Source organism: Drosophila ananassae, chromosome 3R (genome assembly GCF_017639315.1).
Source record: "Drosophila ananassae strain 14024-0371.13 chromosome 3R, ASM1763931v2, whole genome shotgun sequence".
Taxonomy (NCBI): domain Eukaryota; kingdom Metazoa; phylum Arthropoda; class Insecta; order Diptera; family Drosophilidae; genus Drosophila; species Drosophila ananassae.
In genome coordinates this window covers 25,194,505-25,206,415 of record NC_057930.1, presented here as the reverse complement: position 1 = coordinate 25,206,415, position 11,911 = coordinate 25,194,505, and the positions used below count along the sequence as shown (strand labels likewise).

General features: G+C 45.6%; 2 protein-coding genes across 2 annotated transcripts; one reads left to right on the top strand and one right to left on the bottom strand.

The window, feature by feature from the left end:
• The first annotated feature begins 5,533 nt into the window (after window positions 1-5,533).
• On the top strand, window positions 5,534-6,649 carry LOC6497923 (protein phosphatase inhibitor 2). The gene is made up of 2 exons (XM_001961682.4): window positions 5,534-6,003; window positions 6,053-6,649. The coding sequence occupies exons 1-2, from the start codon at window positions 5,671-5,673 to the stop codon at window positions 6,584-6,586; spliced, it is 867 nt and encodes a 288-aa protein (XP_001961718.1). The 5' UTR covers window positions 5,534-5,670; the 3' UTR covers window positions 6,587-6,649.
• Window positions 6,650-9,520: 2,871 nt separating this feature from the next.
• LOC116654956 (glycine-rich cell wall structural protein 2) lies at window positions 9,521-10,656 on the bottom strand. The gene is made up of 2 exons (XM_032451790.2): window positions 10,486-10,656; window positions 9,521-10,431 (listed from the first exon to the last, which is right to left on the bottom strand). The coding sequence occupies exons 1-2, from the start codon at window positions 10,541-10,543 to the stop codon at window positions 9,641-9,643; spliced, it is 849 nt and encodes a 282-aa protein (XP_032307681.1). The 5' UTR covers window positions 10,544-10,656; the 3' UTR covers window positions 9,521-9,640.
• Between the last annotated feature and the right edge of the window lie 1,255 nt (window positions 10,657-11,911).

Genomic DNA, 11,911 nt, shown 5'->3' with positions numbered 1-11,911 from the left:
GGACTGGGCGGACATCACCCATAAGCCATAACCGTATTTAGCCGCAAAAATCCCCAAGTATGTGTGCCGGCGTTGGTTTATTACTTCGTTTTTAGGAGCTGCCAATTTCAGGCGACAAACAAGGGGTATCGATAGCGAAAGAGATGGGGTCATGGGCGGTGAAAGAGAAGGGGATATTCTCGGGGAAAGGGATGGGGCTAAGTGTGAGGAGGAGACACTATCAGAGTGGTGGCAATGAACTCTGATCCCGGATCGCTCTACTTATGCCCCGTGTATGAACTGCACTTGCTACGCACCCCTTTAGCCAGGGTTGCCCTTCGCCCTTCGCCCCTTTCACTTTTGCCTCCACCCCCCGGGGGCACCACCTCCCACCCTTGTCCACGCATTGTCCGGCTTTTATGGCATGTTGTAAACACTGCGCATAAACTTTGTACTAGAGTGTTGTCGTATTAATTGTATTAAGGCAGCTCCCTGGTCGGTAATTCTATGAGGTTAGTCGGGGTTGCTGGACAATGGTGGAGTGGTGGCAGCAAGATGGCATTAGGTGGGAATCGGGATAAGCATAGGGTTACCCACAAGACGAGGCATAGCCGAGAGTCTCAAGGACACCTGGCTCAGTAGGGTACTTCAGGATAATCTAGGGTTGCCACTTTCGTTTCTATTCTATGGTCTATTCATCAAATTTTCAAAAATTCATCATTTTACTTTAATCACCAAAAAGAATACCTCTTTGAACAACATTCTTCGGTTGTCTTTAGAAAGAAGTTCATCTATTTTGGCTTCATGTTGCTCTTAATTACAATTGTTTTGGCCAGCTTTCTGTTGAACTTGGCCCAAAAGAGCAGCTAGAGAGAGGCAGGATGGAAGCCCAGGGCTTCTGTTTGGCTTTCGAGAAACGCAGGCATCTGCGGCTTCGGTCAGTAAACTGGCTGGAGATAGTTTGTCAGTTATCCTTCTCCGTTATCATTGCATATTTAGCAAAGGTATCTCCTTCGCGGCTTTCATTTTAAATTTAAATTTGTATAATTTTTGAGTCTGTTTTCAGACAGAATATTCATAAATCCAAAAACTGATTTGTGATTTTTGAACCTTATTCTTTCTCAGAGAAGAGGGGCAACACCCCGAGCAGAATGCATCTTTTGTTTGGCTTTTGGGCCACCACACATTTTGGCTCTAAACTCATTTGCATGAATTACCCATTCCCCCAGCTTGAGATCGAGATGTTCTTTGGCTTCCAATTTGAGCGCCTTTCCATACCGAATGTCCATTAGGGAGGCACTGGCCGACAAATAGGCATCTGATATGAGCTGCAGAGGCCTCTGGTCAACTTTTGTTTTGCCAATCAACTGGCCGATTTTCATTTTCTTGGCAAATGGAAGAGAGTAAATGGTCAGGTCAGGCCCATCAGATGATTACTTTAGGCCATCGATGAAAGGGCAAAGCCATCTTGATGTTAATACGACCTCTTGTCTATCTACTTTTTAGGGTTTCAAATCGTAATAATTATTTAAAATCTTCCAATTAGAGTAATTGCACTTTTGTAAATCCAAACAATACTGGGTAATTAGTGGAGTTTGTATATCCTGTTTCATTTTGTAATTTAATTGGACTAGAATGCGAATGTTTTGATGGCTGGTGTGGAAAAAAAGTGCCAAAATCGTATCATAAATCATGTTAATGTTTATTTTTTTTCTGCGTGATGATTCGATTTTGTTGGTCATGTTTTGGTTTTGCTTTCCAGCTTTTTTTCTCGACTGGCTCTATTCATTTCTGCCATGCCCACGGCGGCTGTCAGTTTTGAAGGCCGCCATTGAAAAAACTTGCCATTGAGGGAGAGCTCTGGGGGCAAGTGCAGCTCCAACAAATTGGCCGCATTTCCTTTCGCCAAAAGTTAGCCTGGACCTTGGCGAACGGAGATGACTCAGCCCGAGGGGGTTTCTCTATTCCTCGATTATTGTGGGGTTAACAAAGGGTGTATTATTCGGGACTTTCAAGCGGTTAAGGCTTCAAAAGGCTTACTCAATTGTGCTCTAATTTCCCCCCTGAATACGACTATGAAGCCGAGAATTTTAAAGCTCATGGATCTAATTTTTTTAGGTGTAATTTGGCAGCAATTTGGTTTGCAGTTTTGTCAGTGGGTTTTCGCTTTTTGCTCTAAGTGCATCTGACATTTGGTGACTTCTGGTTGTGCGCGTGTAATTTATGCGAGTTTTGTCCCTTGAAGTTTGTTTTTGGTTCGAGGACAATGCTGGCTGGGGTTTGGGAGGCAAAAAAACAGGAGAGTAACTGGCAGCGAAAAGTACCAGCAAGTTTATATGAAAAGACAGCGGAGTCTAGTAGGAGAAACTTTGTCGCATAAGTCTTGTTGTCGCACATAAGTGGGTAGCCCCTGTCTGGCGCTTTATCCCCTTCTCTGTTTGTCGTACAATCAGCTCAATGTTTGTTTGCAGTTGTCTTGTTTCGGCTTGTTGTTTGTTTGTTTGTTGCTGCTGCCGTCGTGCCAGCTCCTTGGACAAACACACTCCTAGAAGGAGGCTCTCACCCTGGTATAATTCATATTCATTAGCCGGCCCATTGTGCCATTGTCATGAAATTGTAATTCAACAGCGAGTTTACTAATAATCAAGTGTCTTGGGGAGCAGATATGGCTTTCATTTAAAATATACTATGTGAGATGGCTCTCATGTTCCTTGACAGCCAGTTCAATTACTTCTTCTGCTGCAGTTCACTGAGCACTAGATCGTCATTCGCTGTCCGCAAAGTTGATGTTGTTTACAGCCAAATTTAATTGAATTTCCGTTTGGCTTCGAGGGAGAGAGCTATCTCCAAAACAATATCAAGAACTAGCCCAAAAATGCAGTCAGAACTGGGTAAGCATCTAATTAAAATGGTTTTCAGAGGGAAGAGGAGCAAGTACCAGTTTCTGGGTTCAATAATTCATATTGTAACTCAATTGTTCAAGTCATCAATGGGATTTTTACTTTCTATTAGTAATATTTATTAAATAATGTATTTAGAGACCAAATTAGAGCTCTAAGCCTATATACCCTCATATAGGGTATAATAATCAGGCTAACACGATTGTGGCGGAGGAGGAGGCGCCAGCAGGTGGGAGACTATGCTAGAGAGATGCTGCCAACTTTATTTAACTGTTTGCCAAGCTGTCAAGCGGTAGCTAACTGCCAACACACATACACAGGTGATCCAGGTATTGGTTTTGGCCACGAATTCCGAGGGGGAGCTGAGCCAGAAGGGGAGGTGCCTGTGCCACGGCGCTGCAAAGCCAAAAAGGAAACGTGGTACATTTGCGCTCAACGTGTTTGCCTTTTGGAACGTTTCACGCTTCGATTGCAAAGCCAGGGCGAGTGCTGGGGAGTACACTCATTTTAATCTTACGGCAAGAGCAAACGAGGGGAAATGTGATAAATTCTGGAGCCAGGCTTTACGACCTCCAGATACCCGATAAAAAAGCATGAATATTAAACCGCATTTTCCACAAAAAATATGAGCTACCTGGCAGACTGGTATAGAGTTTATATAATTAAGTAAAAATCTCTTTAATTTTCATTTCTTTTCTACCGAATATACCCTTTTGCCCACACCATACCAGAGGTAGAAAAAACCAAACTGCAAACCAACATCAAGCATTCCTGAAATGGGTGAAAAAAAGATATAAACTGTGGGCTGTGTGCGTGGAAATGCAAAAATTAAATTTTAAATATTTATAAACTACGGGCTGGACGCCGGCCGGAGGAGAGGGCAGAAGAGGAGTCCAATATGCAGGATCGCACGACAGACAGGTAGGCCAATAAAAGGAATTTGCAATTGGTCTGATTGGCTTTTAATCGCAGCAGACAGTTTTTAATAAATATGCATAACCGTTTGCCATTCCAACTGGCGCACCGAGAAGCGGCCAAAGACCAGCTCCTTTTTTGCAGAAATGTGAATAATGAGCCAGCGAATTGGAATGAAAACGAAATATTTTAATAATGATCGTGGTTATTAATTTTGTTACTTCTCAAATTACTGATTCTGGGCACCTTCCGGGCCAAGCTTGCTTCCTCGCCCAGTCCCAGAGGGGCGTTGCAAGCCGATTCGCGGCAGCTTGTGGCGGAAACGGAAGCTCCCAGGCAAAAGCGGAAAGAATCGGGTGAAAATTTATGATTTTGCCATAAAATCCTGTTGATATGTGCAAGGAAGGAAGCCCGTTTCGCCAATCCCCCTGGAATACCCCACGGATACCCCTGGAATACCTCACCTCACGTTTCTCACTTGTGCGCATTTGTAGCACGTACAGACACAGATACAGATACAGATATTCGGACGCATTGCACACATCCTGCTCCCGTTGCACATTGTTGCAATTGATGGGAGGAGTACGGAGAAGGAGGAGGAGGTGGAGCACCCATAAGAAATGCAATCGGGCCAACTGCAATTCCGGGAATCGAAGGAAAAATATCCTAGCCGCATCAACATCCCATCAGCATCAACATCAACATCCCGACCCTGCCAGAGGCAATCAAACATGGCTGCCAGTCTCTTGCCGGCACACGAAAACAGTTGTTGACTGTTTGCCGGCATCGCTTGCAACATCATCATGGCGACGAGGTGGTGATAATGACGACCCCCCTCCAGGATCATGGGCGGCAGCCAGGGAGGAACAGCATCGTCATCGTCACTTTTATGGCGCTGTTTTGTCGCATAAACTGGGCTTATAAGGAGTTGCTCGTCATATGCATGCCGCTATTGAGGCGACATTGCACTGGGAGAACTTACAGGTCTCTCTAGTCCTTGGTGTCCTTGGGCCACCCAGACCACATACTTTTTCTGCAAGTGTCTGGACTCGTGTCTGAATGCACTCCGGCAGAAGGCTTGTTTATTTGCTGGCAAAATTGTAAAATAATGTGCTGCAATCAATTCCCAATATGCTGCTCCTCCGCCCCTGGGCAGCCTGTCGGTGGCCGCCCTCGACACTAGTTTCCACCTCCCTGCCTCAAGGGGGGAGAAAAATCGTGTGCACTGAAGTGTTTTGAAGTGACAGCTGCCATAGAGCGAACTGCAACTGCGGCAACTGCTTTGGTTGCTCCACCGATTACCTCCCCCCCGGCCTGGTCTGCTTGTTCGGGGTATCGGAGGTGGTGCCACGTTTGTGATGAATATGTTGACATCAATAACAAAAACTGCAGTTCGAAGCATCAATAATGAAGTGTTGCTCCGACTCCGCTCTGCCATCCAGTAACCCTCCATCCGGGACACGTCGAAATGAGTTTACTTTGTGGTCTGCTGGCTGCGATTGCAGAATGCTCTCAGGACCTGGGAAGCGTCAAGGACCGGCAGCACAAAGCACGTCGAGTAGGTCCTCAACCCAAAAACAATAACAGGGATTATCGGGGATTGCACTAATGGGACTACAAGGTACTCGACTGTCTGTCCCGGAAACATCCGCAAATGAAGCTAGGTCCTTGTTAGTTAATTTGTATCGAGTTCCAATGCTTAATCTAGTAGTTGTTTAAATTTAAGTCTCCGAAATCTTCTAGTTCATCATTCAGTTCGAAACTTGCTCACACACAAGCAACACACACCCACACGTTGCCTTGTTCGAAAGGTTCTCTCTTACATTACACTAAAAAAAATATAAAAAAGCAAACATAAATACCTTTAACACAAAGCATGTCGATCAGTGGCGATGCGGTCAAGGGCATCCTCAAGGGGGCAGGAGGCTACAACAATGGCTATACGATGTCCCTGAAGACCGCCAAGTTCGACGAGGTCAACATCCTGAACACGTTCCATCCGGTGGGCAAGGACTACGGGCACATGATCATCGACGAGCCCAAAACTCCGTACGTCTTCGAGGACGATCTGCCCAAGGAACTGGACACGAGTGCGCTGATCGAGAAGCTCCGCTTGACTTCGAAAACGGAGATGCCGGCTTTCGGCATAGAGGGCGAGTCGGACGATTCTTCGGCGGACGAGGATTACCCAGAATCCCTGGAGGAGAAGGTAATACAGGTCAATTGCTCATAAAAATATTAACAAATCGCTCTTGAAGGTGCGGCGTACGGATTTTGAAAGGCGTCGGAAGCTCCACTATAAAGAGTTCTTCTCCGTACCTCTCGCCCGGCGGCTCATATCGGAGGAGTTTTCCGAGTGGACCTCCGAGTCCAGCTCGCACATCGAAAAAAGAGAGGGATCGCTGCCCTGCTCGGAAGTTTGTCCCGAGAGCGAGCTCGATTTCGTCTACGACAGTGACGATAAAACGGAATCGTCTTTCCGAATCGATACGCCCCTGGGGCGGGAAGATGCGGCACCGCACGATGTGGAGCCCGGCTTCGATCCGACGCATCCGTGCTACCAGAAGCTGGTGGCCGAGATCAACCTGGGCAGCCCGACGGCCTCGATGAGCCATCTGCACACCATACCCTCGGGTTCCAGCCACAACATACTGCCCGTGCCCCATACCACAGCCCGGCACACCGTCATATCGGAGAGGAAGTCGCTGACCCCCGTCAGTGGTGAGGCGAAGCCGCGCGCCTGTCACGCCAACTTCCCGGATATGCCCAACATCAGAGTCGGCCCAGCCTAAGTCGCCCAGGCGACTGTTTTCATAACTTTGGTCTTGTTTTAATAAAAAAATTCGGCAAGTTGACGGCCGGGAGTGCTCAATTGGTCAATCAATAAGGGGCTACAACCAGTGGCTATTGGCTGAGATGCTGATAAGATTAGACCACTCAGCCTTAGACTGTCCGAATCCATTTGGGGAATCCCTAATTAGTCCTTGGAGTGGCTGTAATTACCAATGGGGCTGATAACTTATTTTGGCATTCTGCTCCGCAGTTCAAAATATCTTCTGACAGCCGGAACGGGCGAAGAAATGTCCTTCCGGCCTGCTATGAGAGTCCTGGTACTGAGGATTACTCGCCAGCTATTACAGCAGCACACTTCACCTGGAATAATTATGCAAAATGTTTAATTTGGCCATAAAATCTCTTTGAATTTTCAGTTTTATTATTATTAAGCTCAGGCCAGTTGGTTTGCAAATGAAAGAAAAACACACAGGAAGTGGCAAGTGGGAGGGTAGGAGCGAGAGTGTCATGAATATTTATTGGACGATGTTATCGTTGAAGAGATTTCAATTAGATTTATTTGCAAATACTCTGGGCAGATCGACCTCTTTGTTTCTAATGAAAAGCGATAAGATAAACAGCTAAAGTCAGGCAGCTGTTACATCCTCGAAACACAATTGTCATCCTGGCCTGATGTCCTTGCCCGAGCCAATTAAATACTTAGCCAGATTCCAAGGCAATTAGCTCAAGTTCGGCGACTTGAATCAATATTTACGATTTATTAAATAACAATTCCATTAAGAAATCCCCCCTCTTGCCACTGGCATTCAATTGTTCATAGTTTGCCAGGGCTTTTAACCAAAATGCATTTAAACCGAAAACTGAAAACTGAAAACCGAAAAACACTTAAATTGGACAAACAACATGGATGGCTTAACCCGCTGGCAGTCAACTTAATTCGTTTAATACGGGCTGGCCATTTCCCAGGAATGATGGCCATTCCGAAATTTAAGTTCGCCTCCAATTGATGTCCGCCGCATCTTTGTCGCCGGTCCCGGAACCGACTCCGTCTCTGGTTCCTTCTCCTTCGCCGTCTCGGTCTCCGCCTCGCCTGCCGTAACAATTGCCGTGTACATTTCATTAAGTGCATAAGCCCGTCCGGCTGTCAGCGCTTCTCTCTCTCTCTTGCCTTCCCTTCTCTTGTTTCTGTGGAGCGTTTTTAAGCCGGAAAATTATTTTTAATGCTATTTACACTCACAAATGAAAATGCAAGCGCAAATAAAGGCCGCTGGCAGGCACGAACTGGCCAACAACTTAACTGGCATAAATGCCAGCAGTCCGAAAAAGTATACGGCAAGAGGCCATTTGAGGAGAAGGCATTAGGAACCATCAGATACTCTAAGACTTAACTCTCTAAAAGAGGTCTCTACTCTTGGGGAACCTCTAGTAAACTAACTTAATGGCAATTTTTATTTCAAAATTACTTTCTTTCACTGGAAAACTTATATATTATCTTCCCAATAACCTCCTTCCTTATTAAACCTTTCAATCTGTAGAGTATTCAACTAAACAGAAACCAAAGAAGCCTGCTAACTTAAAACAAAAACAAGACATAGAACGAGGCCAATGGAAAGGAGCTGTCTTAAAGCAGCATTCTTTTCGGCCAGGACCTCGACCTGAACGCGTGTCGCCTGAAAAAAGTTCGTCTAAATATTTGCGAAAGCATTTTCGCTATTTGCGATGGCATTTCGTGTGGCATGCTCCGCCGACGTGGCTCCCTTGGCCCTGCATCATCGCTTACTAGTGCAGCACGCAACCAAAACTAAAAAACCCAAGCGGTCTGCGATGGGAGGGGAATTGAACTGCACTTGCCTCGGCGGGGCATCTATTTTCATTTTGATAAATTATAAAATGGTCCGACACTGGCACCCAGAACACCGAACACATCCTCGGCCCGGGACCCAAATGGATTGCCTGCCGAGATGGCCAGTGTTAACCCGATGTGGCAGCATCCTTGAAAATTGAATGCCGGGGAAGGAGACAACAAAGCCGCTTAGATGGATAAACGAATGGGAAATGTGATACTCGTTTAAGGAAAGGTCCTCCAAGCGACTTTATTGATACATCAATCATAGTAACCGCCGTCGGTTTAAAGCCACTTGGCCGTGGTTTATTGAATGGCGGAGAGTTTTTACACAAAACTATGAATACTCTTTAATTTCAAATAGATTTTGTTAATAAAAGAAAGTGAATGATCCACTCAAGACACAAAATCTAACCATTGAGCCTTCAATGGGTTAAAATCGAATCCAGGTGAGGGCCATTACGAGTTGGTCTGGTCCACCCTTCTCTGCCCCGGCATGCAAATGCGTGGCTGCAAGTGCGGCAAGCACTTGTGACATTGTTTAATTGATTGCCACTTCCCCGGGCTTGCCACTCAGCCCGCCCAGATAGCACAGCTAATAAAGATTTATGTAGTTTCAAGTTTTCAACATGACGCATGTGCACCTGGCCAAACAGCAGAGAGCGTTGGGGTGGGTCGGGAGTCAGGATCGGGTGCTAGGATCACGGTCATGGCGCGATTCAGGGGGTCAGGGGTCAGGGTCACGCAGGTCACCACCACCCTTTCTTTCTGGTCCTGAACGGGCCTAAACAAATATGGAATGCACGCGAGCCAAAAGCGAGCACGTAGCCAGGATAAGGACCAGAAAATTGTCCTCCCCCTCTCTTACGCAGTTTGTGTTTATTTGTAATCAATTAAAGGATAAGGCAATCTATTAGAAAGCCAGCTGTCCCCGGTCCTTGACGGATGGCGTGACTTGTTTGCTTAATACCCAGCAGCTGTATTATATTTAACCCTGCCTTCTCCGCTTTTCGAATTTCTAATAAGTGGCTGCTTAAGCACGCTTGAATATTTCAATGAATATCGATGTCCGTTTTGATTTGTTGCAGTATTTATATTTTTTTATATTTTTTCATTGCTTTAGGATGTATTTGTAACATTAAGGACAAACAATTGATTTGAAATCTTTCTTAGACCGAAAAAATATCCTTCAGTCGGAGGCGATCCTACTCTACCAGCCACTGTCGGTGGTCGTGGTGGCGGAGGTTGTACTGTAGCTGCTACTGTTGTTTCGGTAGTTTCCATTGTTTCCGTAGCCATTGTTGCCACCCCAACCGCCAGGGCCCATTCCATTTGGTCCGCCCATTCTGTTGGGGCCTCCCATTCCGTTTGGTCCTCCCATTCCACCGCGTCCATTGTAGCCGCCCTGACCGCCCTGACCGCCCTGACCGCCCTGACCGCCCATTCCTCCAGGCCCCATTCCATTGCCGCCCATTCCTCCTTGGCCCATTCCATTGCCTCCCATTCCGTTGCCGTATCCTCCACGACCTCCTCCCATCCCGTTTCCTCCCATTCCTCCGCCCATTCCGTTTCCTCCTCGTCCGCCCATTCCTCCTCCCATCCCGTTACCTCCCATTCCGCCACCCATACCTCCTCCCATTCCTCCGCCCATACCGTTTCCTCCCATTCCGTTTCCACCTCGTCCTCCCATTCCATTCCCATTTCCATTTGGACCACCCATTCCTCCTCCATATCCCCCTCCCATTCCGTTGCCTCCTCGACCCCCCATTCCGCCGCCCCCATATCCTCCACCCATATTATTGCCACCCATTCCGTTTCCTCCCATTCCATTTCCACCACGACCACCATATCCATTTCCATTTCCGTTTCCATTTCCATTCGGTCCACCCATTCCGTTTCCACCGCCGTTTCCGCCGTTCATCCCGTTTCCTCTTCCCATTCCGCTGCCACCCATTCCATATCCTTGGTTGGCTTGCCGTTTCTGACGCTCCAATGGATCTCCTAAATGTTAATTTTAAAACAACTATTTCTGAATTAAATATTTTAACAACAAACCTAAGCTTGAGGTGAGTATAGTTCCCACAATCAGACACATCACGAATATTTTATTCATTTTTAAATTTTGATTTCAACTTTACTCTCGGCAGAATATATTTAATACTTTATTTGTTTACTTGATCGAAACTGAAGCGGCACTCGTAGCTCTCAAGCCGAAAGCTTGAAAATTTATACCATTGCTGGTATTACGCTTGAAAAGATTTTTTAATTATTGCTGCCGGAGCCAATTTAGTAAATGAAAACATTAGTTTGTCCAAATTATACAAAGAGTAACCTGATGGGCTGGGCTGCGCTTTATTTGTTTTCAGCAATTTAACATTTTATGAAATTCATTAAATTTCCAAATGAATATCATATACTTTGAACCGTGAGAAGGTCATGGTGTTGCCGCAGAGATTAATCTAGTTATTAGGCACGTTTTGTAATGATAGACGTTCGTAATGCGTTAAAAATACATCGGATTTAATTACGTTTCTGGGAGTGAGCTGTGCTCGACCACATTGTCAACTGCCTACTTAGCGCAAATGAGATTTTCCCGGCCTCAGTGCCCGCAATTTACGAGCATAACAAATGAAACAAAGTTTTCTTATGGCCTGGGCCCCTTCCCCCCCACAGAAGCTACGGAAGCTCTATTCCGGAAACTTTAGACGGAGGTGGCTGGGACGAGGGAGCTGGTGCATCTTTATGCGCATATGTAAACATTTCCTGGCTACAAGAAGTGCAAAAATCCCATGGCTAAACTACTTTGGCTTAACACGGCCTCAACTTTTCTGCCCAGTTGAAGAAGTTTGCCAGCCCCAAGTACGTATACATCATGCTTATACGTCGTCCGTACATATATCTGTCCCACAATGGTGTTATAATTCACAACTTTGCCCGGAACTGGGCGTGAAAACTTTCACTTGACGGAATGCAAAAACGAAATTACCAGATTTCTGGCTTTATTTTTCTTCCAAATTATCAGGGAGTCCATTTCTAAATTAAATACGCCTCGATATTATTGGACTTCTATATCTATAAATTATTTCAAAAGTGACCGCAATTTGGAACATCCACAGACCACATCGATTTAATTTCATTTCGTTAAAAAATAACATCATTTTGTTGCAGAAAAATATTTACCGGCTTTTGTTGCGTTGAATGCGAAGGATACAGGAAGCTAAAACCCTTTGAAAGCCGATGCCCAACAAAAGGGGAAAATAGTGCGACGGAAAAGTGTTTGTCCAACAATGATACACAAAAAACGAAAATACTTTCGTTTTGCATTATTCCACAGTATTTGATTTTCTCTTCAGCTCGAACCATTGACTGACTCGCAAACCGACTGACCGACCTGGTTACAGATTGAATTTCATTTCAATCTCCACTTGTTTTTCATATACTCTTTAGGGGTATTGTTCTCAATAAAAATATTTATAAAGCC